The sequence below is a fragment of the Haliaeetus leucocephalus genome, unplaced genomic scaffold (assembly GCF_000737465.1).
Source record: "Haliaeetus leucocephalus isolate CR32 unplaced genomic scaffold, Haliaeetus_leucocephalus-4.0 Scaffold964, whole genome shotgun sequence".
In the NCBI taxonomy this organism is placed as follows: domain Eukaryota; kingdom Metazoa; phylum Chordata; class Aves; order Accipitriformes; family Accipitridae; genus Haliaeetus; species Haliaeetus leucocephalus.
This window is the reverse complement of record NW_010973400.1, coordinates 2,765,754-2,789,291: the sequence shown is the minus strand read 5'-3', so window position 1 is coordinate 2,789,291 and position 23,538 is coordinate 2,765,754. Positions and strand designations below refer to the sequence as shown.

Below are 23,538 nucleotides of genomic sequence, written 5' to 3'. Positions count from 1 at the left end.
TCTGTAACACTGATCAAAACTATTTACAATTATTTTACAAAAATATCTCTTTAACTTAAAAAAATATAAAAGAAATCATAGGGATTAAGTCTGCAAGAGTTAAATTCTAGTCCCAGAAGATTTTGGAGAAATACAGTCACAAATAAACATACAGAGTCTGTGATGCACTACAGCTTCTACAATAAAGTACCCTTGTTATTCTATAGCTATTTATTGCAAATACACAAAGTTATAAAACGCTAGAAATCTAATAAGGGTATGATGAAGTAAGGTTCAGTAGATCTTACTGGGAAGCAAATTCCTAGAGTTTCAGTTACTGGAAAGTAACTGAAGTTGTTCTTGTGCTTCTCATCAAGATGTCTGTTATTAAAAGCCTGACAAAGCAGAATGTGTGACAACTCCAGTTCTGCACACAAGTTCAGTCTATATCAAGTACAAGACTATGCACATCAGACACTATCTTCATGTTCACTCTTCCCCAGATGTTCTCCTGTGCAACTTCTTCCCTCACTGAACCCACATTTACCATCAGTAAGCGTTCATCAGTCAAACTCCAGATCTGCACACTGACTTCCCTTGTTCCTGTAGCAGGGTCAAAACCCCTGTGACATTATGAATTCTTTTTCACTAGGGATGGCTTAACAATAACCCTACCAAAAAGCACTGTGGACCACAAGTTAGACGAACTCAATGACTGCTAAGTCAGAGCGATATTTAGCAATTAATACTGAAAATAACTTGTAAAGTCATCTACTGGCTAGCAGTGGTAAGTTTTACAGGCACTTTCTCTCTTTCCAGGAATCCTTCTAAAAAAGGATAAAGCATTGTCATACATTTTAGAATGCCTGAACCATCGCTTTGACAACTGTAACTTCTAAAGACTCCTTAACCTAGGAGTAGGTGGCAGAAGATGACATTCAGAAAAAAAAAACTCAAAACTAGTTAGCAGCAAGACAGTGATTACCACTACACCTTTGAGTAGGCAGGATCCACTAATTAAATTTCATACTAGTACTGCTTTAGTGTGAACAGCAGGCTTGTTTTAGTAATACAAGTGTTGCTTCAAAAATTTCTATTTCCCGACCATCAATTTAAGGTGTTCAAGTTTGTACTCTTCAATGAAGTCTTCAACAATACGTAGAGCTTTGACTTTCACCAGCAGGAGGAGAACTTCTTTTGTTTCATCACTATTAAAAAAAAACAACTTAGGTACATAAAAGTGCTGCTGACTTAAGTACACTTTATGTTTATTAATTTTAAGAAGAGTCAGGTATCTCTTCTTGGGCGATTGTCAGCAGGTGACCTTGGCTACACCCATCACTAACAGTACCCAACATCTAGCGCCTCAAACTGTCACATTAAACTAGAACTGCGGAAGTGCTCCTTTACATTATGGACTCCATCTTTTATGTATGTATGTGATGGGAACATCTTTGAAAGTGTCAAATATATAAGACTTAAACGTTTCTTAAATTCCTCAACACAAAGCATTCGAGGAAGTGCTTGAATCCCAAGGAAAGCCTTATCTATTACCTGTGGTTATTCTTGTATAGCATACGGGCACATTTCAGCAAGTGCTGGCAGAAGTTCAGTAACTCAGGAAGAGTTGATCCACTTCTCAGATCTTGGAACCATCTTTCTGGGAGGCATGCAACCACCTGTTCACACAAAAAATATTTGTAAAAAGTTTAAAAAGAAAAGTCTTTCAATATAACCAAGTCACATCGCTTCTGACAGCAACTTTTTGGCAGGTTCAGTCAGTAGTAGTAGTAGTGTGTTTTTTCTTTGAAACCAAGATTGATTATCCCTAGAAGTAGTTATTCTTAAGAACCTATGGACCAATATTTGCTCTAAAATGCTTTTATGCACCAAGGTCATAAAAAATTTTAAATTTAAAACCAAATTTTAAATGTTTTAATTTTAAATTTAAATATTCCATCTTCAGTTTTGACCCCTCTATGTTTAAAAAAAAAAAAAGAAAAAAGCTTTTAGCTTTTTCAATGCCAATGTACATGTTATCTTTTACCTTAGTACACTTTTCTATATTTTCTGGTCCTAGTGGTGTATTTAAGAGGTTCAGAAGAAGGTAACGATTCAGCAACTTGCTCAGTCCCAAATCACGGACCGTATCTTCTTGTACAATCCCATCCCAAAGAAGAACATTGGAGAGCAGCTGCATTAATGAAGAAACAGAGAATATGTATACCTGGTGGCTGGAAGTGTGCTAAAAAACAATATTACAAGTTTTATGCAAGATAAAGATTAAAAGATAATATTATGTCCATCCAATTTAAGTACTCAAAACCTAGGATTCACACTCTCCAAACTTACTATCATTTAACCACTAATAAGCTGCATATAGTAAATAACCTTATCAAGTAGGATAATTAATTTTATATCTGCATATGAACTGTTCCCTAATATGTGTATATATGACCTCCTGTATTGGGTTTCTGTGGCAAGGTTTTGGTAGCAGGGGGGCTGCAGGGGTGGCTTCTGTGAGAAGGTGCTAGAAGCTTCCCCCATGTCCGACAGAGCCAATGCCAGCCGGCTCCAAGTCGGACCCGCTGCTGGCCAAGGCCGAGCCCATCAGTGATGGTGGTAGTGCCTCTGGGAGAACAGATTTAAGGAGGGAGGAGAAAACCTGCACAACAGAAACTGCAGCCGGAGAAGAAAGGAGTGAGAATATGTGAGAGCACCAGCGCTGCAGACCCCCAGGTCAGTGCAGAAGGAGAGGGAAGAAGAGCTCCAGACGCCCCAGCAGAGATTCCCCTGCAGCCCGTGGGGAAGACCATGGTGAGGCAGGCTGTCCCCCTGCAGCCCGGGGAGGTCCACGGTGGAGCAGATCTCCACCTGCAGCCCAGGGAGGACCTCATGCTGGAGCAGGTGGGTGCCCAAAGGAGGCTGTGACCCCGTGGGAAGCCCACGCTGGAGCAGGCTCCTGGAGGACCTGTGGCCCCATGAGGAGAGGAGCCCACGCTGGAGCAGGGGAAGAGTGTGAGGAGTCCTGAGGAGGAAGGAGCAGCAGAGACAATGTGTGATGAACTGACCCCAACCCCATTTCCCATCCCCCTGCACTGCTGGGGGGAAGAGGTAGAGAATTTGGGAGTTGAGCCCAGGAAGAAAGGAGGTGTGGGGGAAGGTGTTTTTAAGATTTGGTTTTATTTCTCACTATCCTATTCTGATTTGATTGGCAACAAATTAAATTAATTTTTTTCCCCAAGTCGAGTCCGTTTTGCCTGTGATGGTAACTGGCAAGCGATCTCTCCCTGCCCTTATCTCAACCCACCAGCCTTTTGTTATATTTTCTCTCCCCTGTCCAGCTGAGGAGGTGAGTGATAGAGCAGCTTTGGTGGACACCTGGCGTCCAACCAGGGTCAACCCACCACACCTCCAAAGCTGGGAAGAACATTTTACCCTTCTAATAGGTTAACAATTTGCTAAGGCCCAAGTAGAGAAGATGACTGTGCTTTACACAGAAGAGCTTAGCAGTCAAATCTGAAAGCATGAAACAAGGAAAGAGTATTAAGACACTCCCCCTACAAGAAATAGGGACCAAAACCAAGTGACATCCAATTCTAAGCAAACCATCAGAGAATCCAAGACAGAAGTAAAAAAAAGAAGTTCCTACATCTGCTCAGGATAAGACTACACACAGTCCCTCATAACATGATGAGGTTGGTAGCCACAGTTCATAGCAGCACAAAGAGATTTTTTTGTAGTTGATATCAGTATTATGAGGTACTGAGAGTTTTCTTCTGTTGCCCCTATCACTATAAATCCTTACAATTGTTGTCATTTTTGAGTCTGATTTAAGAACGTTATTATTTTTTCCCTTAACCTATTCTGAGTTAATTTTCAGGTAGCTGTTAACCTCAAGGTATTTCACCGTCACAGACACAGCCTGCTGCCTTTGCAGTCACCAGTCAAAAAGCACTCACAAAGCCCACCACCTTTGCACATTTCTCAAGTATCTGATGGGACACCTCCATCTAACTGCATGAATGACTAAAACATAGATCAAAGGAAAAGGAGTGCTTCCACTGGCCAGCGTTAATCAGGAAAGTACACAGTGTACTAAACAAATAGCGTAGCTCAAAACATGATTATCTACACTAGGCAAGTTAGGCAATACCAGGGTACAAACACTGAACTTCCATCACCTGTACTTTTGCATTAGAAGAGTTCCTGGCTCACTTCTCACCCAAGCCAATTAGTATTCCTCCATACAATTTCTGGGCATGGTTTAGAGGCCATTCCTAATAAGCACTGTGAAGATGGCAACCTGTATTAAGAGACAGAGCTTAACAGCATGAGTGGGAGGGCTGCACAATGGCAGTGGGTCTCAGTGCCACAGAGCAGTCTCAAGCACAGATGCGTTACACTAGCCTAAGTATTAAGTAGGTCCCAAAAGTTTAACACAGATGAGATGCAGTACTATTTTCCCTGGGGTGACTGAATTCACACCTCCACTCCAGAAAAAAAATGTGACAACTATTCAACAGATATACAGAGCAAGAACACTTTAAACTACTCTCCATTATCACCCCTTCAAAGACGACCACTGTGACAGTGAAGAAATCAAAAACTAAAAGGAGAAAACGTCAGTCTGCAGAGGAAAGCACCCAGGTCTGACTTCCAGGAAAACACAATACACAGTCCTAGAAGCTGGGATCAGAATCCCAACTTCTCAAGCTTTTCAACAGAAAGGAAGCTCTGCATCACAACAACAGGAAGCCTACGCAGGGCTAGGTATCATGAATAGCTGGGGAACTGCAGTACTGTCTGGGATTTTAATGGGGTTTTATGCATTTAAGTCTCATCTTTAGTAAGAATCCAAATCTATTCCTAGAGGAAACACATCTTAAGTAGGAATTGAATCACAGGCATTCAGAAATCCCCAACTCAGCACCCCCAAATAAAACTATACTGATGTGCTTATATGAACGCACAGTAATTACATTCTACAATAATGGTTAGCATAACTAATGCCATTTTATAAGGCAAACAGCCATTCTCTGTGACTGAGCTGGTCACATATTAGTCCCCTTTCTCCTCATTACCAGACCATGAAGGTCCTGTGCACCAAGCAGACGAACCAAACAGGTTTCTTCTTCACCTCTCTGTCAGCCTCAAAATTCCTGAGAGCCAGGCTGATCAACTCCCCTCCTTACCGGCCCTGAAGACCCCAGGCACCTGGCCAACTTTGTGGTGGTGATGACCCCATCACAGAACAGGGAAAAAGAACAGCACACAGAGCACTGTCTACAAAATCAAGCAGTTACAAGTCCTAAGGGGAACTTGCACCAGAACTACTGCTGGATAGTGAGACCCATAAGCCCCCCAGGGTGGCCAGGGACACCTCTACTGTCCTCTGCTTCCTCCGCAGATGGAGTGACTCACATTCTTTTATATGTTATGACTGTTGCATTATTGATACTGCAAGCCAAATGTTAAGATTTGACCTGATCTGCAGAGGGTCCAGGTGATTAGGAACCATAAGCTAAGCTGTCCTATAAATTGTGCTATGCTACTTATAAAATTGTGCTACACTGATTCTGATTATAAAAATCCTGTGCTACTCAGATCATAAAACACTGTGCTATGCTGATCACAAAATTCTGTTAAAAAAACCACAATAAAACTTTAATTGTACCTACAACTTAGTGCCATCATCATGCTGCCCAAGATCCCCAAAAGAACCTGTCTGTCCCCGTAGCAGTGGGTGACGGTGACTAACTAGCATGATGTAAGGCCAACAGGCCTGGCTGACCCGCTCAAGGGAAAAAAAAAAGAACCAGCAAGAACAGATGGTCAGACCAAAGTATCTTGCAGAACATGTATCAGTTGGGTAAACAGAAAAAAAGCATTCATTTATGGTTCATTCTTAAATCATCACACGCAGGTTGCACAGAGAACACAACCTTCACCGAGAAAAATGGTTAGCCATACTAATAAAAATGTATTAATCTCCCAGGACTAAGACTTGCCTGAAGATGTATTTCCTGACTGACTGCAAAGTATTTTTTCACTAAAAGGAATTTCAAATAAAAAATAGGTATATTTTCTCTACCTTAACAGCTGACCAAAACCGTCTTTCTTGAAATTTAGAACATAGTGATGATTTGTCTTCCACAGCGCTGGTCATGGAAAGAAGAAAAAAGGTAAAATAAGGATTTATTTTTTGTTTGCTCTTAAAAGAAGATAAACTGACAATTGATGTCTTAGATACTGATGAATGTTAATTCTGACATTCTTTCAGCAGTGACAACCACAATCAGAATAAAGGTCTAGGGAAACAGCTGTTGATTTGAACCCATTATAATACAACTACTATGAAATAAGTTTCAATAAAATTAGAAGTTGGAAACACCCGTGTCTACATATCATGGATTCATAACAAACCAGCATGGCTTAGAACCAAACATCCTACACCAGCTTTAGCAAAGCTTCTCTCTTAGCTGTATCTTAACGCCACATCTCCCAGACTCCTACTCAATCCCACCTTTGAAATAGTGCCCAGGAATAAGCATCAGCAATATAAACCCTATTTTAAGAATGACAGGAGGAATCAGGGGACACACAGACATGACACCAGACCACCTAAACTAACACAGGCCCTCGGATGTAAGCTGCTATGCCAAAACCAGACTGTGGACCTCATATACTGGAAAACTTTTGGTTACAGAAGCAAAAAAGCATTGAGTTACCCTTACTAGAAAGACTTCATAAACAGGAACTTTTCCTTCATAACCTTTCCTGTAACAGTAGAATCATAGAATGGCTCGGGTCAGAAGGGACCTCAAAGATCATCTAGTTCCAACGCCCTCTGCCATGGGCAGTGACACCTCCCCCTAGACCAGGTTGCTCAAAGCCCCATCCAACCCGGCCTTGAACACTGCCAGGGATGGAGCAGCCACAGCCTCTCTGGGCAACCTGTTCCAGTGCCTCACCTCCCTCACAGTGAAGAACTTCCTTACACCTAATCTAAATCTATCCTCTTTTAATTTAAAGCCATTACCCTTACCCTTTGTCCTATCACTACATGCCTTTGTAAAAAATCCCTCTCCAGCTTTCTTGTAGACCCCCTTTAGGTACTGGAAGGCTGCTATAAAGTCTTTCTGAAGCCTTTTCCTCTCCAGGATAAACAACCTCAACTCTCTCAGCCTCTCTTCATAGCAGAGGTGCTCCAGCCCTCTGATCATCTTCATGGTCCTCCTCTGGCCTTGCTCCAACCCGTCCATGCCCTTCTTGTGTTGGGGGCCCCAGAGCTGAATACAGTACTCCAGGTGGGGTCTCACGAGAGTGGAAGGCATGCTTATTCCATTAGCTGTTAATGGATGTCTACAATATTTCATCTACATCTGTGAGGAAGAGGGGTACGGGAATTTAAGTAAAAGAAAAAGCTTAAAAAAGTCTGACTCAGCTTACCTTTTAGGATACAGAGGAATAAAGACATCTTCCTCTACAGATTTCTTCATTCTTAGGACAACCATGTTCAACAAATCCTGTTTAAAAAGAATTATTAATACGTCCTCTGAAGAAAGACTTCATCTTCCATTTACAACAACTTCAATGGTTAATTTGCTCATCTAGAACCACAAAATGCTAATTAGAGCTAAGTACAGTTGCCACTTGTATATAATACACACTGAGACCATGACTACATTAAAAACAGTAGACAAATCACAGCTGTAATTATCTATAATCTAAAGGGTTTGGGGTTTTTTTAAGTTATTTCCCCAAGACCTTTCTTTGCATATTAGTTTGCAAGGCAGCAGGAAAAATGTATAGATTAACAACAAAATAAGTTATGCACATAGGATCTCATAAAAAGCCATGAAATTGTATGTAAAAAAATAAAAATCACCATAGCTAGGGTAGTATGCGTTTTTGGGCAACAGGCTTTTAGGTGCCAGAGATTGCCACCTAGCTTTTTTTTTTTTTTTTTTTAAAAGCTTATTTATTTATTTATAGTTCTGGTTTGGTTTACTTTCTGTACAAACAATATCTCGGCTAAGGTCAGTTGTACCACTCAACTTCAAGGCATGGTTTCAAATCAGCAACCTTTGGAAGGCTCAGTTGGAAGGCATAAACATTTTCTTAAAAATATTTCTTTTCATACTCAGGGCCTAAACATTCATCCCATTTCACCAGTTTTATACTAGATATTCTGATGTAAATCTGGAGGTTTAAAACCACAATCAGGCTGAAGAAGGGCATGCTGGAGTGACTATGTGTATAGAAGTCATTATTAAAAGATTGCTAAGATTACAAAGTAGTCTTTCTCCTAGCCAAGTAATTAACCTTTGGGGATTTCCACGTTTTAAAATTCTAGATCTACTTTATAAGTGTCCCATCTCCCATCATCTTTAATAACGAGAGCATCAAAGAGCTCTAAGTTTAACTGTCAAATCTTCTTAATATGAAGTGACAAAATAAACAAGTAATCAGAACCGAACAACTTCAGGATGATGTTCTAAGTGCATGCACAGAAAGCACACACAGTGGATGAAGTTCCCCCTTCCCCAGTACCACAGGAGCTTTTACCTTTTTTGCTTGAGTGCATTCACGTTTGGAAAGGACTTGTTTTTCAAAGATGTTATTGCAAAGCTGTACAAGGTTCTTTGTCTGTGAAGTAGATAAAGGATCCCACACACTCTTTACAAATGCTGAAAAAAAAAAAATAGGAATTTATTGCATTCACAGTATGCAAGTAGCTATCCGCTCTAGTTTCAAGGCCTTACAATGTAACAGAAGTAAACATACAAAAAGCTAAGCCTCTCACAATAATCTTAAAAAGAGGCTACCTTAGCTTCACTCGGTGGAACCATGTACTCACTACATCTTGGAGCACCATTATATAACTAACATTATTTGATAGCTATCACTTTTATTTAAGGTTTCGTTGCCTAGTTGCAGTGAACATTTTCAAGGCAATCTTACTATACCTGTAATTTTTGGAAGAATAGTTTTTTCAATCACTCTAGGCAAAACTTCTTGATCAGTATCATTATCCCTTTTTGATTCAGATACATTTTTGGCATCACTGAATTCTTCTATAGCTCTGAACCAGGGCATCTCTTCCAACTCTGTAAAATTCTGCTGAAAGATCATTCCTGTTAGTTGTTCAGCTGGTCAGGATTAAAGGAAGAGCTCCATCCAATGATACCATAGATTCCCACTTAATTTCAGATCCACCTTCACCACTGAACAGGCCAAACGAGCAAATCACAAACACTAGATTCAAAGCTATAACTTAAAAGGTGGGATTGCTAAAGTGTCTTCAAAGAACTCAGGAGAAGAAATGTTTTTACAGGGGGTGTTGGAAAAGGGCCTGGAAGTAGGGGGAAAGGAGAAAGTTAACAAGATTCCAACCACATGCTTCAAGTTCTGAGACCAATACAGTATCTTTCTATTTTCATTTCTAATGCACTGTGCTATACATAGAAAAAACATCTCATTTTTCATATTAATACATAATACACCACACATACAATTTTTGAAGAAAACAAAGTCAGCTGATGCACCTACCTCAAGAGGATTCCAATTTATTAACTGAACTCTGATCAATGGATTTAATAGCTTAGGCAGGCAGAAACTGATATAGGCATCACAGTAAGAGTCAGGAAACTTCTCTTTCCATTCCTGGAATTTCAACAGGATTTTTCTGATGTCACAAAAATCTGCATGTACATCTTCAAAGACTTTCCTACTATCCTCCAAAAGGTTATCTATGGATAATATTCATTGGGAATAAAAAGAAACAATCACAGAACTTATTGAGGCATAAGCTGAAGAGTTTATGTATCTATAGGACATAAGAAATATCTATATGATAATGGCATTTGTAATTTATCTTTGACACACCTGACACTGAAATGGGTTTTAAAACTGGCTCCCTGGAAAACCCAGTTTCAGAAAAAAATACTGTCAGAAGACCAAAAAAGGCAAGTTTCCTCATGGTCTATTCCACAGTTTTATACAACCACTATGTTTCAAACTTTATACCACAGTGATAAAATTTCAGACACGAAAACCCTGCTGCTGTTATCTGGAGAAAAGGTATGCATTTCCCTGCTCCTCTTCATCCATTCATTCAAGATAATTAAAATGCCAGCCTTTAATTCACTCTATCTTTAGAAAACAATGATTATATAAAACACGTTGTAGCATTGGATTGAGTACTGTCAGATCAGCTTTGGCATAATCTAAAAGAGGTTACTTCTAGCTGAAACAGTCATGCGTAATGCCACCACCACATAATTCATACCAAAAGAAATCTACAACCATACACCTATTCTTCCCAAGTCATTAGTCAGAATTGTCTGAATGCATCTTGTCTACAGTGTATAACTAAAAATATGTAAGTCAAATGAAGTATTTCTTCACCTTTCCTAAAAAAAAAAATCATTTAAAAAATATCAGAAAGAGGTTTTTTTTCTAGGACATCACAGTAAGACTGTCACCAACCTTTGCTCTTCTGGAACTCTGTCACCTCTGACGGAGTCAGCTCATCGTCACTTGACATGCCTTCATGGTGATCAGCTTCTCCTGAACACTCTCTCATTTGCCGTCTGCAAGTCCTGTATTTTGTAATGAACTCAGATGAGTTATCCTCTCCCATGTATGCAGAAGGAAGCTTAATGAAAAATAATCTGACTTCAAAAAACATACTTAAAGCAAGTTGCAAGAGCAACAGCCTAAGGAAAGGCAATGAGGGAGCAATAGTAATTATGTAACTAAAAGCACACAAACTGTGAAAGGAGAGGGAGATTTCGGAAATGACATAAAAGAGGTTAGAGCACCATCTCTATCTCCCCTATGAACCATGTAATAACCTTCACTTCACCTCATTCCCACTGATGAGGCTAATAACTCATCCCACCTGAAACACTGAACATCTAGCACAGTACTGGACGCTGTCTCCGACAGTTTTAGCGTATAGTAAACTACTGAGCTCTTGGCCTTTGTCATCTCAGTTCTGGAGTACTTGTGCAACAACCCACATAAAAATTGTGATAGCATCCAAGTGCCAGTTGGGCTTAAAAAACTATTGCCATGACACCAAGAATCATAACAGACTGCAAAATCAATAGCTTGCATCTATGCCACAGGAAAATGATATATGATATGAAAGTGATATTGCATAAACACATTTGTATGGTTATTTACATCAATTAGCATTAAAGGTTAACTGCTTCAAGTGGAAGTTCTCATTATACAGTTTTTCATTTAAATTCCAAGGTTCTTGCTGCTTCAAAGTAACTTCATGAGTTAAGGCACTAATGTAACTGTAAAACTTTCAAAGCTCCCAATAACTTAAAAAAAAATCAGTACCAATCTCTGAACACTATAATATCCAAATATCCAAAATGTAGTATCTGTCTGACCTACATCGATAGCAGAGCAGGGGTAGATAGATGTTGCTTTGCTTCACTCACCACCACCCCCCCAGCAGCAACAATACCGCCTATTTTTGCCATCTATACAATAATACAAAAATATATTTCTGTTCAAGGTCATAGTATTATTTATTAAAATGGGAGGGAAAAAGCTCCCCTCATACAGTTTTGCTTCACTTAAGACTTGTTAATTTAAAATAACAGGACCTATTAGCATTCAGATTCAAATCAATATGAAGAGAATGACGTTCACAAATAATGGTTTCCAAATACTTCAAGTTTTGGAAAGCAAATACATATTTCTTGTGTAATCTCATTGAGTAATCCTACAGGCTTACATTCGTCACTGCAAAAATGACAGGAAGTCAGTACACAGTACATTAGTTAAGTGGACCTGTATGTAATAGTTACCTTCGATGTTCACACATTTCCAGAAGCTGTGCCTTCTCATCATCTTCCAATCCACCATTAGCTGGTTTGTCATCCCCACCTATCAGAAGAGAGAAACAGTCAAAAATAAAATGGTATGATTTTAAAGTTCCTATTTTTTCAAACAGGAAACACACATTCTCCTTCTACTGTTCTTCATTTGGAAAACAGCCAAAGAAAAAAATCAAACCTCCTAATCAAAACTCTTAACAGTCTCCAGAGTAACGCACAGTAAATGTTAACTGCATATAGTCAGATGTGGTTGTTCCCTTACAGCAGTTGATGAAAAGGCGAGTTTGATGACATTCCAGCGACTGCGTCCTAATCCTGGAAAAGGAACTTAGTGCCTGCCACGGCAGGTTCTTAGCAGTGTGAAAGGCAAGCACAGGGACCTAACTTTGTCCTGTATATCAAAAATGAAATCATGTAATAAATTAGAATAACTTTTGAGGTTTGGTTCCAACATTGTAGTGGAAGTTAAATCCCTAATTTACACTAGTCAAAAATCACTGCATTTCGATTTCAAGACTAGTCAGCTCCCCACTGCCTCCTGTTATCTGAGTGGTCACCGAACTGTGTGCCCACAATTACCCCTACTCTGATTCTTGAGTCCAACACAGAAGTAGAAACTAGAAGCATTTTCTAGTTGGGCCATTCATCTGTAGTACTATTAGCTGGCTGATATGTGCACAACACACCTAAAAAAGCGTACTACTAAAGTATTATCATGTAAGAAAAAACAGCCTTTCCACTATATTAAATACAACTAGGAACATAAAAAACAATTAAAAGTGCTGTTAAACATGCAAGTACAGTCTCCTTTGTAATGAGCTAGAAGTAAAATCATTTCAATGGCAACTATTATTATGGCATTACCCTTTTCTTAACACCTGCTGTCAATCTGCTACACCATTTTACAAAAATCATAGAGGCTGATAGCCTTCTGTAATCAGCAGTTTATCCTGTGTAGTGAGAAGACTGAACCCATATGATTAGTAGTTACCAGAAACTGGTGCATCTGGCCCCCATCTGGTCCCAGCAGCTCCAAGCATATTGCTCTTAGCTTTGCCTAAACAGTTCTAAAGGGTTTGGTTTCGGAGGTTGGGTTTCTTTTAAAAAGCAGCAGCTAAAGATTCACACAGCATACAAACAATATATTGGTGTGGAAAAAAAAAAACATGAAATGAGAAAGTCGTAATACTTTTTCCTACATGGACAAAAATAAAATTGTTTTTGATAAAACCCTTACACAAAGATGTTTCTTTCTTCATGTCCTTCCCTTCACGTGTCACCTCCTAGTCTGAAATCTCCATTCTGAGCACACACACAGCCTTAAAGACTCACATGTAAGCACGATGTTGCCAAGTAAACACATTGCTTTTTCATATATTCACAGAATCCTACATCGCAAGCTTTCTCCCACTTAAGACCTACTAGAACACCAACTACACATTTATTTTTAAATATTGATGGGAAATTGCTGACTTGAATAACCCAAAATTAACAAAGTATTTGATCATGTTATGTTCACTATTAAACCAGAGAAAAATAACATCATGGACCTTACTGAGGTGAGGATTCCAACTGAGGTATAGTAGAACATGGCTACTGACAAAAGGGGAAAGGAGGTCAAAGGCGAAAATAAAATACTTCACCCAAAAAAAGTAATTGTATATTTCTGCTCGAAAAGTGAATGTTTCAATAAGAAAATAACTTTTAACTTCATACTAACTTGTCAGATGCTGAATATAAGCAGATTCATTTTTCAGGTCATCTTGCCTTCGTTTCAATACCATCATAGCTCGTTTCTGAAGAAGTACATGTACAGCCAATTCTAGCTCATTAATGTATTTCAGCTGAAATATAATAAACAGCAACCAGATTTTCAATCAAATAAAATGCAAAAAGAACAAACAAAAAAACAGTTTTCAGTACTTGGTTAGAACCAACGTATTACAGACTGAAAAGTATGTTTGGAGTCATTGGAATTTTTCAGACTGTTATGTAAGACTGAAAAACACAAACTAAATGCCAGTTGCTCATCATGGGACTACCCAAGACTTCATACAAAAGTGCTCAATCAGACACTATTGGTGTACTTAATTAGCTTTCACTTTGCTCTTGAGCCACTAGCCATTGAAGAAAATCTATTCATTAATTCTCCTTAAAGTTACATAAAGAGGGGTAATGGGTACAAGTTACCCCTGGGGGGATTGCAGTTGGACACAAGAGGAAAGTTTTTCACAGTGAGAACAATCAGCCATTGGAATAATCTCCCCAAGGAAGTGGTGGATTCCCCAACATTGGACACTTTTAAGATTCAGCTGGACAGGGTGCTGGGCCATCTTGTCTAGACCATGCTTTTGCCAAGAACGGTTGGACCACATGATCCTTGAGGTCCCTTCCAACCTGGTATTCTACAATTGATTCTATGAACTGCAATACAATCAAGTGACATAAATTAGATTTCATAGCACTATTTATAGAGGATAACAGCAGTTTACTTTCACTGAGGCCAAACTTTAGGCAGCTCCTCGCCTTTTTTAAATACACAATGTTTGCAGTTCAGGAAACATGCAGCCAATAACAGACAAATTCTCGCACAGCTCTGCTAACTCAATCTCAGCTCAAACCTAATGTGAAATCCTTACTACCTCTGTTATATGACCTTCAGTAAAGACATTTAGAGAGATCTCAAAAGTGAATTTAAGCACCATCTCTCATTCAACTTCAACACACTCTAGTTACTAGACCTCCAGAAAACTCCCTCCAATAACATTTTGCTTTCATCCAACAGAACCTAGTGAGACCATAGCTTAAGTTGGTACACCTATACCAGCTCGATCACCACTTTAGGTCACAGTGAGGGTTGATTTGTTTTCCCTATATTTTGTTTCTTGTTACATTAAAATTTCTGATAGAACTGATTTTTAACTGAGTGGTTTCCCTCATAATTTCCAAACAAAAAACCCTAATCTTTTGTTGACAGAATGCACCTTTATCATCAAAAAAAAAAAAAAAAAAAGGGAAGAGGAAGATATACCTACCTTTTCATTCAAACAGTTTATCAAGTTTTCTACATATGTTTTCATGGCTCTGTAGAATTTGTAATTCAGAGCTGCATCCGAAGACTTCTCTAACTCCTGGACAGTCATTTTTGAACTTTCAATGTCCTCTACATATTTTTCATACTCCCTCTGGTGGGCACGGTGTACATCCTGTAATGTCGTTATCCTAAAAAAGAGAAACCCAGTCAACTAAAACTATTGCTGTTGTGGTTTAACCCCAGCTAGTCACTAAGCACCATGCAACCACTCACTCACTCTTCCCCCCCAACCCCACCCAGTGGGATGGGGGAGAGAATCTGAAGGAAAAAGATAAAACTCAAGGGTTGAGATAAGAACAGTTTAACAGAACAGAAAGGAAAAAACTAATAATGATAATAATAACAATAACAAAAGGATTGGAACATACAAAACAAGTGATGCACAATGCAATTGCTCACCACTCACTGACCAATGCTCAGTTAGATCCCGAGCAGCAATTTGCCTCTCCCGGCCAACTCCCCCCAGTTTATATACTGGGCATGACATCCCATGGTATGGAATACCCTTTTGGCCACTTTGGGTCAGCTGCCCTGGCTCTGTCCCCCCCCAGCTTCTTGTGCCCCTCCAGCCTTCTTGCTGGCTGGGCATGAGAAGCTGAAAAACCCTTGACTTGGTATAAACACTACTTAGCAACACTAAAAACATCAGTGTCTTATCAACATTCTTCTCATACTAAATCCGAAACATAACACTATACCAGCTACTAGAAAGAAAATTAACTCTATCCCAGCCGAAACCAGGACAATTGCAAAAATAGCAGTTGATACATTCCAAAATATTTTTCCCAGTATAATCACATACAAAATCTTTGCCTGTGCTAATAACAGCACTTGCATTTCAGCTAATAAGTGTTGAAACATATACCCATGCCAACATTTGCAGAAGTAAGGGGCATGGACAAGCATCATGCTTTGGAGACTCAAATGTCACTTATGGTGCTAGTTTTGAAAGCACCACTAACAATTTACCTAGATCTCTCAGTACACCATGGTTCCCAAAAACATAAAAAGCCAAATTTTGTGACATCACATTAAATGGATTCTACCCGACATGATCTGGATAAAACTTCAGCTCATGCCAGTATGTCCATACCAGTTTAATTTAAGTTGCATGGATAGGAGCAACTATAAGCATTCAACATGTGTTCACTACTAAATACAAACCAACTAAGGACTCTTGCTGCTAGTAGGTGATAAAATCCAGGAACCTATGTCTATAGCTGTCACTATTAGGTAGGCAGCACAGGAACATTTACATATATTTACAACTCTGCTTCCTCTTTTTTTTCCCCTTTCCTTCCTTACATATCTCAAGTGATTGCTCAGCTTGAGCAAGCCTGTAACAGAATCAAGGAACAGACTTATTTCACTTCCCTGAAGAAGGAAACACTTCCCAATGAAAATAATTGAACTAAGCTATTGTTCTCTACTCTGCTAGAAGTTAAAAAAAAAGGCTATTTCAGCATTTAGCATGTTAACCACACCTATAAAGTTTACATCAACCAGGGTCCCCCTCCCCTTCTTGCTATTTTCCAGGTAGGTGTCCCACTTTTGATAGCTTTATTCTCATTTTTCTTCTTTGATTCTGTACGTAAATTCCTACTTCATTTAACTCATTCCTTTCAGGTGATTATGGCAAAGAAAGCATATAATTCCACAAAAATATTTAATCCAATTTAGTTGCAATTCTCTAAACAAGCAGGTCAATGATGGCCTGTACAAAGCAAAGCATATACAGAGAGAGCTCGGTACAAGCCCATAGCACATATTTATGTTTCAGCTGTATAATGTTACTTGTCTAAACTTATCTGAACAGCTGCTTCCCAGTGGTCTGAGAGATGACAGGGGATGGCTTACCTTAGGATGCCTGACCCCAGCTGTCCTTCTCACACACCCTCTTGGAGGTTCCCACCTCCATCCCAGGACACTTCAGCTGCCCATATGACAGCTGCTGAACTGCTAAAGAAAAGTCACAGCCTGGCACACAACTAAAGAAAAAAAACAAGGCAGGTTCTAGTTTGCCTAAACAGGCTGCAGAGAATTTACTCCTGCTTTAGAAAATACTGAGCTATTTTTGCAGCTGGTATAAGAACCACGGTAAGAAGGCTACGATTGCCAGCTCCATCTGCCTCAGTTGAAGTTTTGCTTGCTGGGCAAACGGAACACTGAACCAATGCTCCTGCCAAAAACTACCAAGCATAAAAAGCTGCTGCCATTTAAATGAACTTACTCTCTAAAGTTCTAGTTGATAAAACACTCTTGAAAAGTCCAAATGCTCCCCTACAACAAAGCATTGCCAAGTAAAGAAAAAAATTTGTAGTACTCTACTAGACATCGTAACAGGCACATTACACATGAAATAACAAGCCAAAAATCCTCCAACACTCAGGAAAAAAGAATAAGACTTCAAAGCTGTCATCTCTCATTCTGTGACAAAAAACTCAGACAACTCAACATTTAAGTTCATAAGAGCAGGATTTACCTTTCAGTTAGTCGCTTCTTCACAATTTCCAAGTTCACAGGTGGTAGAGAAACAGAGGGATCAAACTTTGGTTTAGCTGGTTGAGATTTATGCAGGGAAGCATCATCATAAGTTTCCTGCAAGAATTTTAAGTGTTAATTTTTAATACACCAATTACACAAGTTTGCCCTCTGCAGCTCTACAGATCAACAACATCTATCATTCAAATATACAAGGCATACAATATAAAGATATGTTTTTTAATTATCAAATTAAGTACAGAAAATGTTGTACAGAAAAAGACAAAAGCAAGAAAAACTGAAAGTATAAAAAACTGCGTAGATATGTTGTATAAAAACATATAGTGCATACACATATAAACAGCACAAAGTAATCCGTAACTTAGGGTATACTTAAATTGCTGTCTTGGTCTGAAAATATTAATAGCTTTCAGTAATGCATAATGCTTCTATACTAACAGCTGAGACTTCGCTAGTATCAAGATTCTAAATATAAAATGTAGAAATAAACTACAGCCAAGTGGTGATGATAATATCTGTTTTTACTCATATCTTGCTTTTTTAAAACCATTTGAATATCTTTATGATAAATTGTTTACCATCTATTAGTCATTTAATATTCTATTTTCTCATAGTAAACTTTCTGATTTCACCCCCCCAATAAATATGAATGTTACCTTCTGACAAAGCCAGTGGCCAAGACAGGTTTTCCACTCTGACAACTCAGCTTAACTGTAATTGTAACTAAAAAAGGATTCCACTGAGTTTTAGCTTATAAATTAAAAGACACTTTGTATTCTAAAGCAGTAGAAGTTTGTCTATTAAAATCTAGCCAAAACACAATCAGTTGAAGCAACTGAGCCCACGACTAAAAAGGTCTGCTACTAAAAATTGTTGCAGTTCCCTGAACAGCAGAAATTAATATTTTCCAGAAACAAGTAGAGTATGAGGACCTAAGAACACCAATCATACTGGATTTGAAATTCAGCAGCAGAAAGATGTAACTTTCTCCCAGTCCTCTACCTACTCCTTTTTAATGGGCAAAAATTTCTACAATTGTCTATTCTGACATAAAGAACTGGCTATTCATATTTTCCTAGTCTGATACAGAGTAGGTGATTCAAGCCAGAAACAAAACTTCTAGCTCATCAGAAAATACGCCATTTATTTTTGCCAATTATTTATGAGAAAAAAAAAAAAGACAGCATTCTGCTGAACTGTGAAAAGAGCTCTCAGATTGCCACCCAACAGAAGTTTAGCATGATAAAAGAATAATTTTTACTTTGCAACTTTTTAACATTTGTATTATTTGCATGCTCTTGCTTTCAAGATCCCTTGCACAGCAGCAAAGAAATCAGAGTTCAGAATTTTATTCTCTGCTTTTCAGTCTTCCATCACATACAGGTATCTGCCTTTGAGGTAGACAACCATACCCTGTTTCTGAACAGCTAGAAGATGTTACAGATTTTCATTATCATCTTCCCATACTTCTAATCATCTCTTCCCTGAAGAATCAGGGTATAACTTCCTAAAATGCTCTCTAATGAGAGGGCAGAAAAGAGATATTACAGTACTCCAGACAAGCTCTCTTGCCTATGAGCAAAAAAGCAACTTCCAGTGGTTAGGAAAGCATATGTCACCTGAGAGAATTTAACGGCTTTCTTTATTTGCTGTTCTTCCCACTTAATTTGTGCTTCCTCTTCACTTGATTCATCAGACACTGGAAGTTAAAACAATCATTATTAGATGCAATTACATCCCTTATTTTTCCCCTCTCATGTTCTTCTCCCTCTAAAGCAATAATGGTTCTCCCGAACATTACTGGGAAATGATACACACAAAAAATAGCAGATGAAAAATCTGCAGATGGAGGATTTCCAAACTGAAAGACAAGGAAGGCCTGGAAACGGCTAGTGGGATTTGAAGAATTCACACCAATATTAATTTCCCCAACCTACTGTTTCTCATACAATTACTACTGCAGTACAAGGAGCACAAACATCTCCCTTTTATGTCTCAAAGCAAAGCTGTGTATAATACATGTAAATAAGAGTGTAAGTAAAGACTATAACACAGTGAGTGACATTATACACAGCAAATCCTTGAGTGTTCCAAAACATACACTCTATTATAGATACAAAAATATCTCATTCAAATTAATCAGAATTGCAGAATCAGCTCATAGTTATGCATTCCTTATAACTCTTACTCAAATAAAGTAAACCAGTGCTTCATAAAACAAACTATAAGCAGCTATAGGAGGATAAAAGCAAAGGAAAAGCCAGATACGCTTTGTATGCAATAAGTTTGTTTACTTCCGAAGGGCTGTGTTGTTGGGTTTTTTTTCTCCTTTTTCCAAGAACAGTCATAATGTCAATGCAGGGAGAGCACTCGGAAGACCGGACCAGAAGCAGGAGGCAAGATTTACAGCAACTTTATTCACATTAAATACTGTGCCTCCAACAAGGCAATTTTTTGTAGTCAATAATGCCAAAAATAATTTTTTAAATGTTTCTCAAAGCATCCTGCACCACATTTGCGACACCTAAACCAGGTTAATGTCCCATATAAACCTCAAGCACCAGCTGTAGACCCTTTTGCCAAGACCCCTGAGAAGCAAAGCCTTGCGCTGCACTCACTCTTTCATGGACAAGTCCCACATTGTTCCAGACATCAGTAAAATAAAGCCACAACCACTGGGAGAAATGGCACAAACTCACCCATGTGTTCAGTCATCCTCTCCCTAAGAGTTCTCATTTTAGGAACAAAATTGAGATTCTTCATATCAGACTCATCTTCACTCTCTAAATCACTGCTTTCTCTTCTCTGAGAGACCTGATGACTGTTTGAAACATCCAGGGGAAGATAATCAGCCCGTGTCCTGGCTAAGTGACGTTTCCTCCGAGCAGCCTCAATACAAGCTGCACTGGGGATACTACCTGCATTGAAGGGAAAGAATATTTAAACAAAGGACTAAAAGCAACACTCTGTATCGCTCCTAATGTCAGTAATCACCACTGTTCAGAATCACTGTACAATTCTGAATATAGGACACAAGACGTTTTTCTACTATGCTTACTCTGTTGAATATAAGGGGATGGAAAAGCATCCTATAAAAGCAGCCCTCAGTCTAAAACAAAGCTCAGACGTTTTTCTTTTAAAGAAATCGCTGTTAGCCCATCCTCCTTTTTTCCATCTCCCCACAAGATCAGTGTTACTAAACTTAGTGAGTTTACAAAAGAATCCAAAGTTTACAAATCAGCACAAGTGAGGTTATATTTTAATCTCATGAAGGGAATTACACATCATTAAACAGGAATTTTTTGCTGCCTTTCTTCCGAAACCAATGGTCATAATTTCTGCTTCATTTCCAAAATGAACACAGAAATACAACAAACATCTGCAACCAAAAATATTGGGGAACCATCACTATTCTTTCAGAAGAAGGGTAACCCTGACTCACCACAAACAAGATGCCTACACGTTATGTGATTTACGCTGAGTGGGATTCATCTCACCTATCTCATCACGTACTTGAAAGACTGTTGTAAATAACTTCCTTTAAAATAACAATCCAGGAAACTAACCTGGTGATAAATCCTTCCTCCTTTGTGGAGAGCTGGATTCATTTTCAGAGTCTGAGCTGTTGTAGTCCTCACTTAGTGAAGAATAACTTTCATCCTCCTTCTCCTCCTCTTCTTCACGAGTGCCTTTGGTGTTGCCAGTTCTAGGCACCAACTGACAGATTTCTGTATTAGGGGAAAAAAAGTAAGATTTGTGATTTTAGTTTCAGCAGCTGGAATCTGATGTGCCATAACTGGTAACCTTGCTGCAGCAAAGACTGGTCACTTCTTTATCTCCACCTGTCCTCATCAAAACACATCAAATTTTCTGACACTCCAAGACAGTAAATTACAAGCCAGTTCTCGTCTCAAATCAAAGCATCTGTGATAGTCCTTAAACTGGTATGTCGTTCTGAGACACAGAGCACATTTACAGGCACAAAAGCAATGACCCAAGCTCCCGGATGACAACAGATTAATATCCTGATAGTTCACAGCATGTTTGGATTCATCTCCCTTGACTTTATAAACTGTATTTACAAAGCCTTTTTTTTTTTTAAGCATTAACAATGAGGGAGTCCTTATTTAAACTATAAAGGGTTATGTATGTCTTGTCTCTGATTATCTTCGAATTCTTTAAAAACATTGATTTCTCTTCACCTGCCACTACATCTTCAGTAAATCATCAGATTACTGAACAAAAGAATGTGCCACCTGTTATAAGAGTATGAGGTATACTTTTATAAGAAGTTACTAAGAAAATTTACCATCTCATCTCAATCACAATCTCAAAGGGAAATATTTCTCAATCTGATTTATTTTTATCTAACAGTAGCAATTAGGGTATACCTGTGAATTGACAGAGGTGTCAAAAGGGGAATAGAGGGGAAGAGAACTTTTAGACACACTGTAAAACACACAAACCCCAAATAACCCAATAGGAAACCTACAATAGTTCAATAAGACTAGGAATACTACAAGAACAATTAAGGCTATTGACTGTATTCAATTAAAATATTCAAATGCTGTAATAGCACACAGCTTAATAACACAAAGTTTGAGGTTTACATTACATTTCATCAAACAAAATCCTACTAAGCTCACATTTTCTCTCAATGCAAACACTCAGATCAAACTGCAACCTGATAGCAATAAGCAGTGGATAGTTAAGACACAGTTTGAAAGGTATGATGCTGAGGTATGAATTTATCATAAGTTTATTAATTCTGATGTACTACTGGGGTTCCGCATACCCAAGTCTTCTCAAGAACAGCCTCCAAGTTCTGGTACTGTTCTGCCAAGGTCATACGGAAAATAATTTCAGTACAAATACATTAAAATTGTAAACCTGTAACATAACATTATAAGTATAATCCCTGGTTCAATTGACAAGTAAAAAACATCTAACGGCAGTATCTGTACATCATTCTTCACTTACTGATTTTGTAATATATTTTCATGTAAGTAGTCCATAAAACATTTAACTGAAAAGATTACTTACTTTTGCTTTCTTCAGTTTCTGTCTGTGCAGGCAGCAGGTTTTCCTTCTTTTGAATTCTAAAGGTCACTTCATTGAAGGATGGTTTTTTGATTTTAAAAAATTCTTCATCACCTATCCAGATAAAACAAAATGATTCTGAGTAACATAAACAAAGACAGCAGTATATATGCATATCTATATATAAACTATAAAGTGCACGTAACCCCTGTGTGCGTGCAGCGTATTTTTTGAAGTTCTAGCCGCATTAAGTCTAACTAGTTCTATGGCTTTATCACTTAAGATCCATCACCTCTTAATATAAAACCGTGCAGCTCAGCCTCCTCAATACAGCAACACTGTCCTGTTGAAACGTACCGTTTCTCTGCAGTCTGTGTCTCTCACAAAGTGACTCCTGTAAGCCGCCCTGACCTGTCTTGTGTCATCAGCCACAAAAGCGACAGCCCAGGAAGAGTTAATTAAACATCTAAGTTTCAGTTATTTAAGCCTAGTCAGCCGTGGAAACACAGACAGTTTTCTCTGCTCTAACAAGCTTTCAGAAGCTTCCCAGCCAAAAGCGCACGGACATGTGTCATCTTCAGAGTGCTTGTATACGCCTTTCTGCTACAAACCCTCACAACAGCCCTATCCATGACACGATATTCCTATTTTCGGTCACAAAGAACCATAAAGGTGACCTGTGGCTCCCCGGGTCACCAGCCCGGGGCCCGGGCAGGGGGGCCCCCCCCCCCCCCACCGTGCGCGGGGTGCGGAGGAGCAGCCTGCTCCCCCCAGCTCCCAGCCTGGCTGTTCCTCCCGGAGCCCCCGGCGCTGGCAGGGTACCGGCTGCCACCCCGGGCCGGGCGAGGCTCCGCCGGAGCCGGGGGACGCCGCCGAACCCCTTACCTTCCCGCTCCTCCTCACTACCGAAGCTCAGCAGCACTTTTCCCCCCCGCGCCGGCCCCGTTCCGGCGAGGCGCGGCCCTCGGCCGGTGGCTGCCCTTCCGCTCTCTTCCCGGTCCCCGGGGCTGCCCGCCGCCTCCTCTGGGGGCCGCGGCCCCTCCGCGGCGGCGGCGG

General features: G+C 39.3%; 1 protein-coding gene across 4 annotated transcripts; it reads right to left on the bottom strand.

Moving 5' to 3' along the window:
- GCFC2 (GC-rich sequence DNA-binding factor 2) lies at nucleotides 1–23,485 on the bottom strand. Of its 4 annotated transcripts, XM_010584274.1 has the most exons (18): nucleotides 23,368–23,485; nucleotides 22,486–22,596; nucleotides 21,009–21,170; nucleotides 20,142–20,360; nucleotides 19,062–19,141; nucleotides 17,423–17,538; nucleotides 14,882–15,068; nucleotides 13,567–13,690; nucleotides 11,817–11,895; nucleotides 10,474–10,586; nucleotides 9,535–9,734; nucleotides 8,952–9,102; nucleotides 8,551–8,672; nucleotides 7,432–7,508; nucleotides 6,074–6,140; nucleotides 2,027–2,173; nucleotides 1,534–1,658; nucleotides 1–1,187 (listed from the first exon to the last, which is right to left on the bottom strand). In XM_010584274.1, exons 4-18 carry the CDS (start codon nucleotides 20,203–20,205, stop codon nucleotides 1,073–1,075), a joined length of 1,767 nt encoding a protein of 588 aa, XP_010582576.1. In that variant the 5' UTR covers nucleotides 20,206–20,360; nucleotides 21,009–21,170; nucleotides 22,486–22,596; nucleotides 23,368–23,485; the 3' UTR covers nucleotides 1–1,072. The 4 variants fall into 4 exon arrangements, with proteins under 4 accessions (XP_010582576.1, XP_010582573.1, XP_010582575.1 ...); XM_010584271.1 differs by lacking the exons at nucleotides 21,009–21,170; nucleotides 22,486–22,596; nucleotides 23,368–23,485 and adding an exon at nucleotides 10,393–10,397 and having other exon boundaries at nucleotides 8,952–9,105; nucleotides 9,535–9,648; nucleotides 20,142–20,302; XM_010584273.1 differs by lacking the exons at nucleotides 19,062–19,141; nucleotides 20,142–20,360; nucleotides 21,009–21,170; nucleotides 22,486–22,596; nucleotides 23,368–23,485 and adding an exon at nucleotides 16,798–16,928 and having other exon boundaries at nucleotides 8,952–9,105; nucleotides 17,423–17,511.
- Between the last annotated feature and the right edge of the window lie 53 nt (nucleotides 23,486–23,538).

Bases quoted from the DNA above. Each gene is read 5' to 3' on its own strand.
- GCFC2 (XM_010584274.1), bottom strand. From the start codon at position 20,205: ATGAAGAATCTCAATTTTGTTCCTAAAATGAGAACTCTTAGGGAGAGG. The intron at 15,069-17,422 runs GTAAATCCTGCT...TCTCTTTTTTAG, and splicing joins AAGAAGCGACTAACTGAAAG to GATAACGACATTACAGGATG. The intron at 8,673-8,951 runs GTATAGTAAGAT...TTTTTTTTTCAG, and splicing joins TATTCTTCCAAAAATTACAG to CATTTGTAAAGAGTGTGTGG.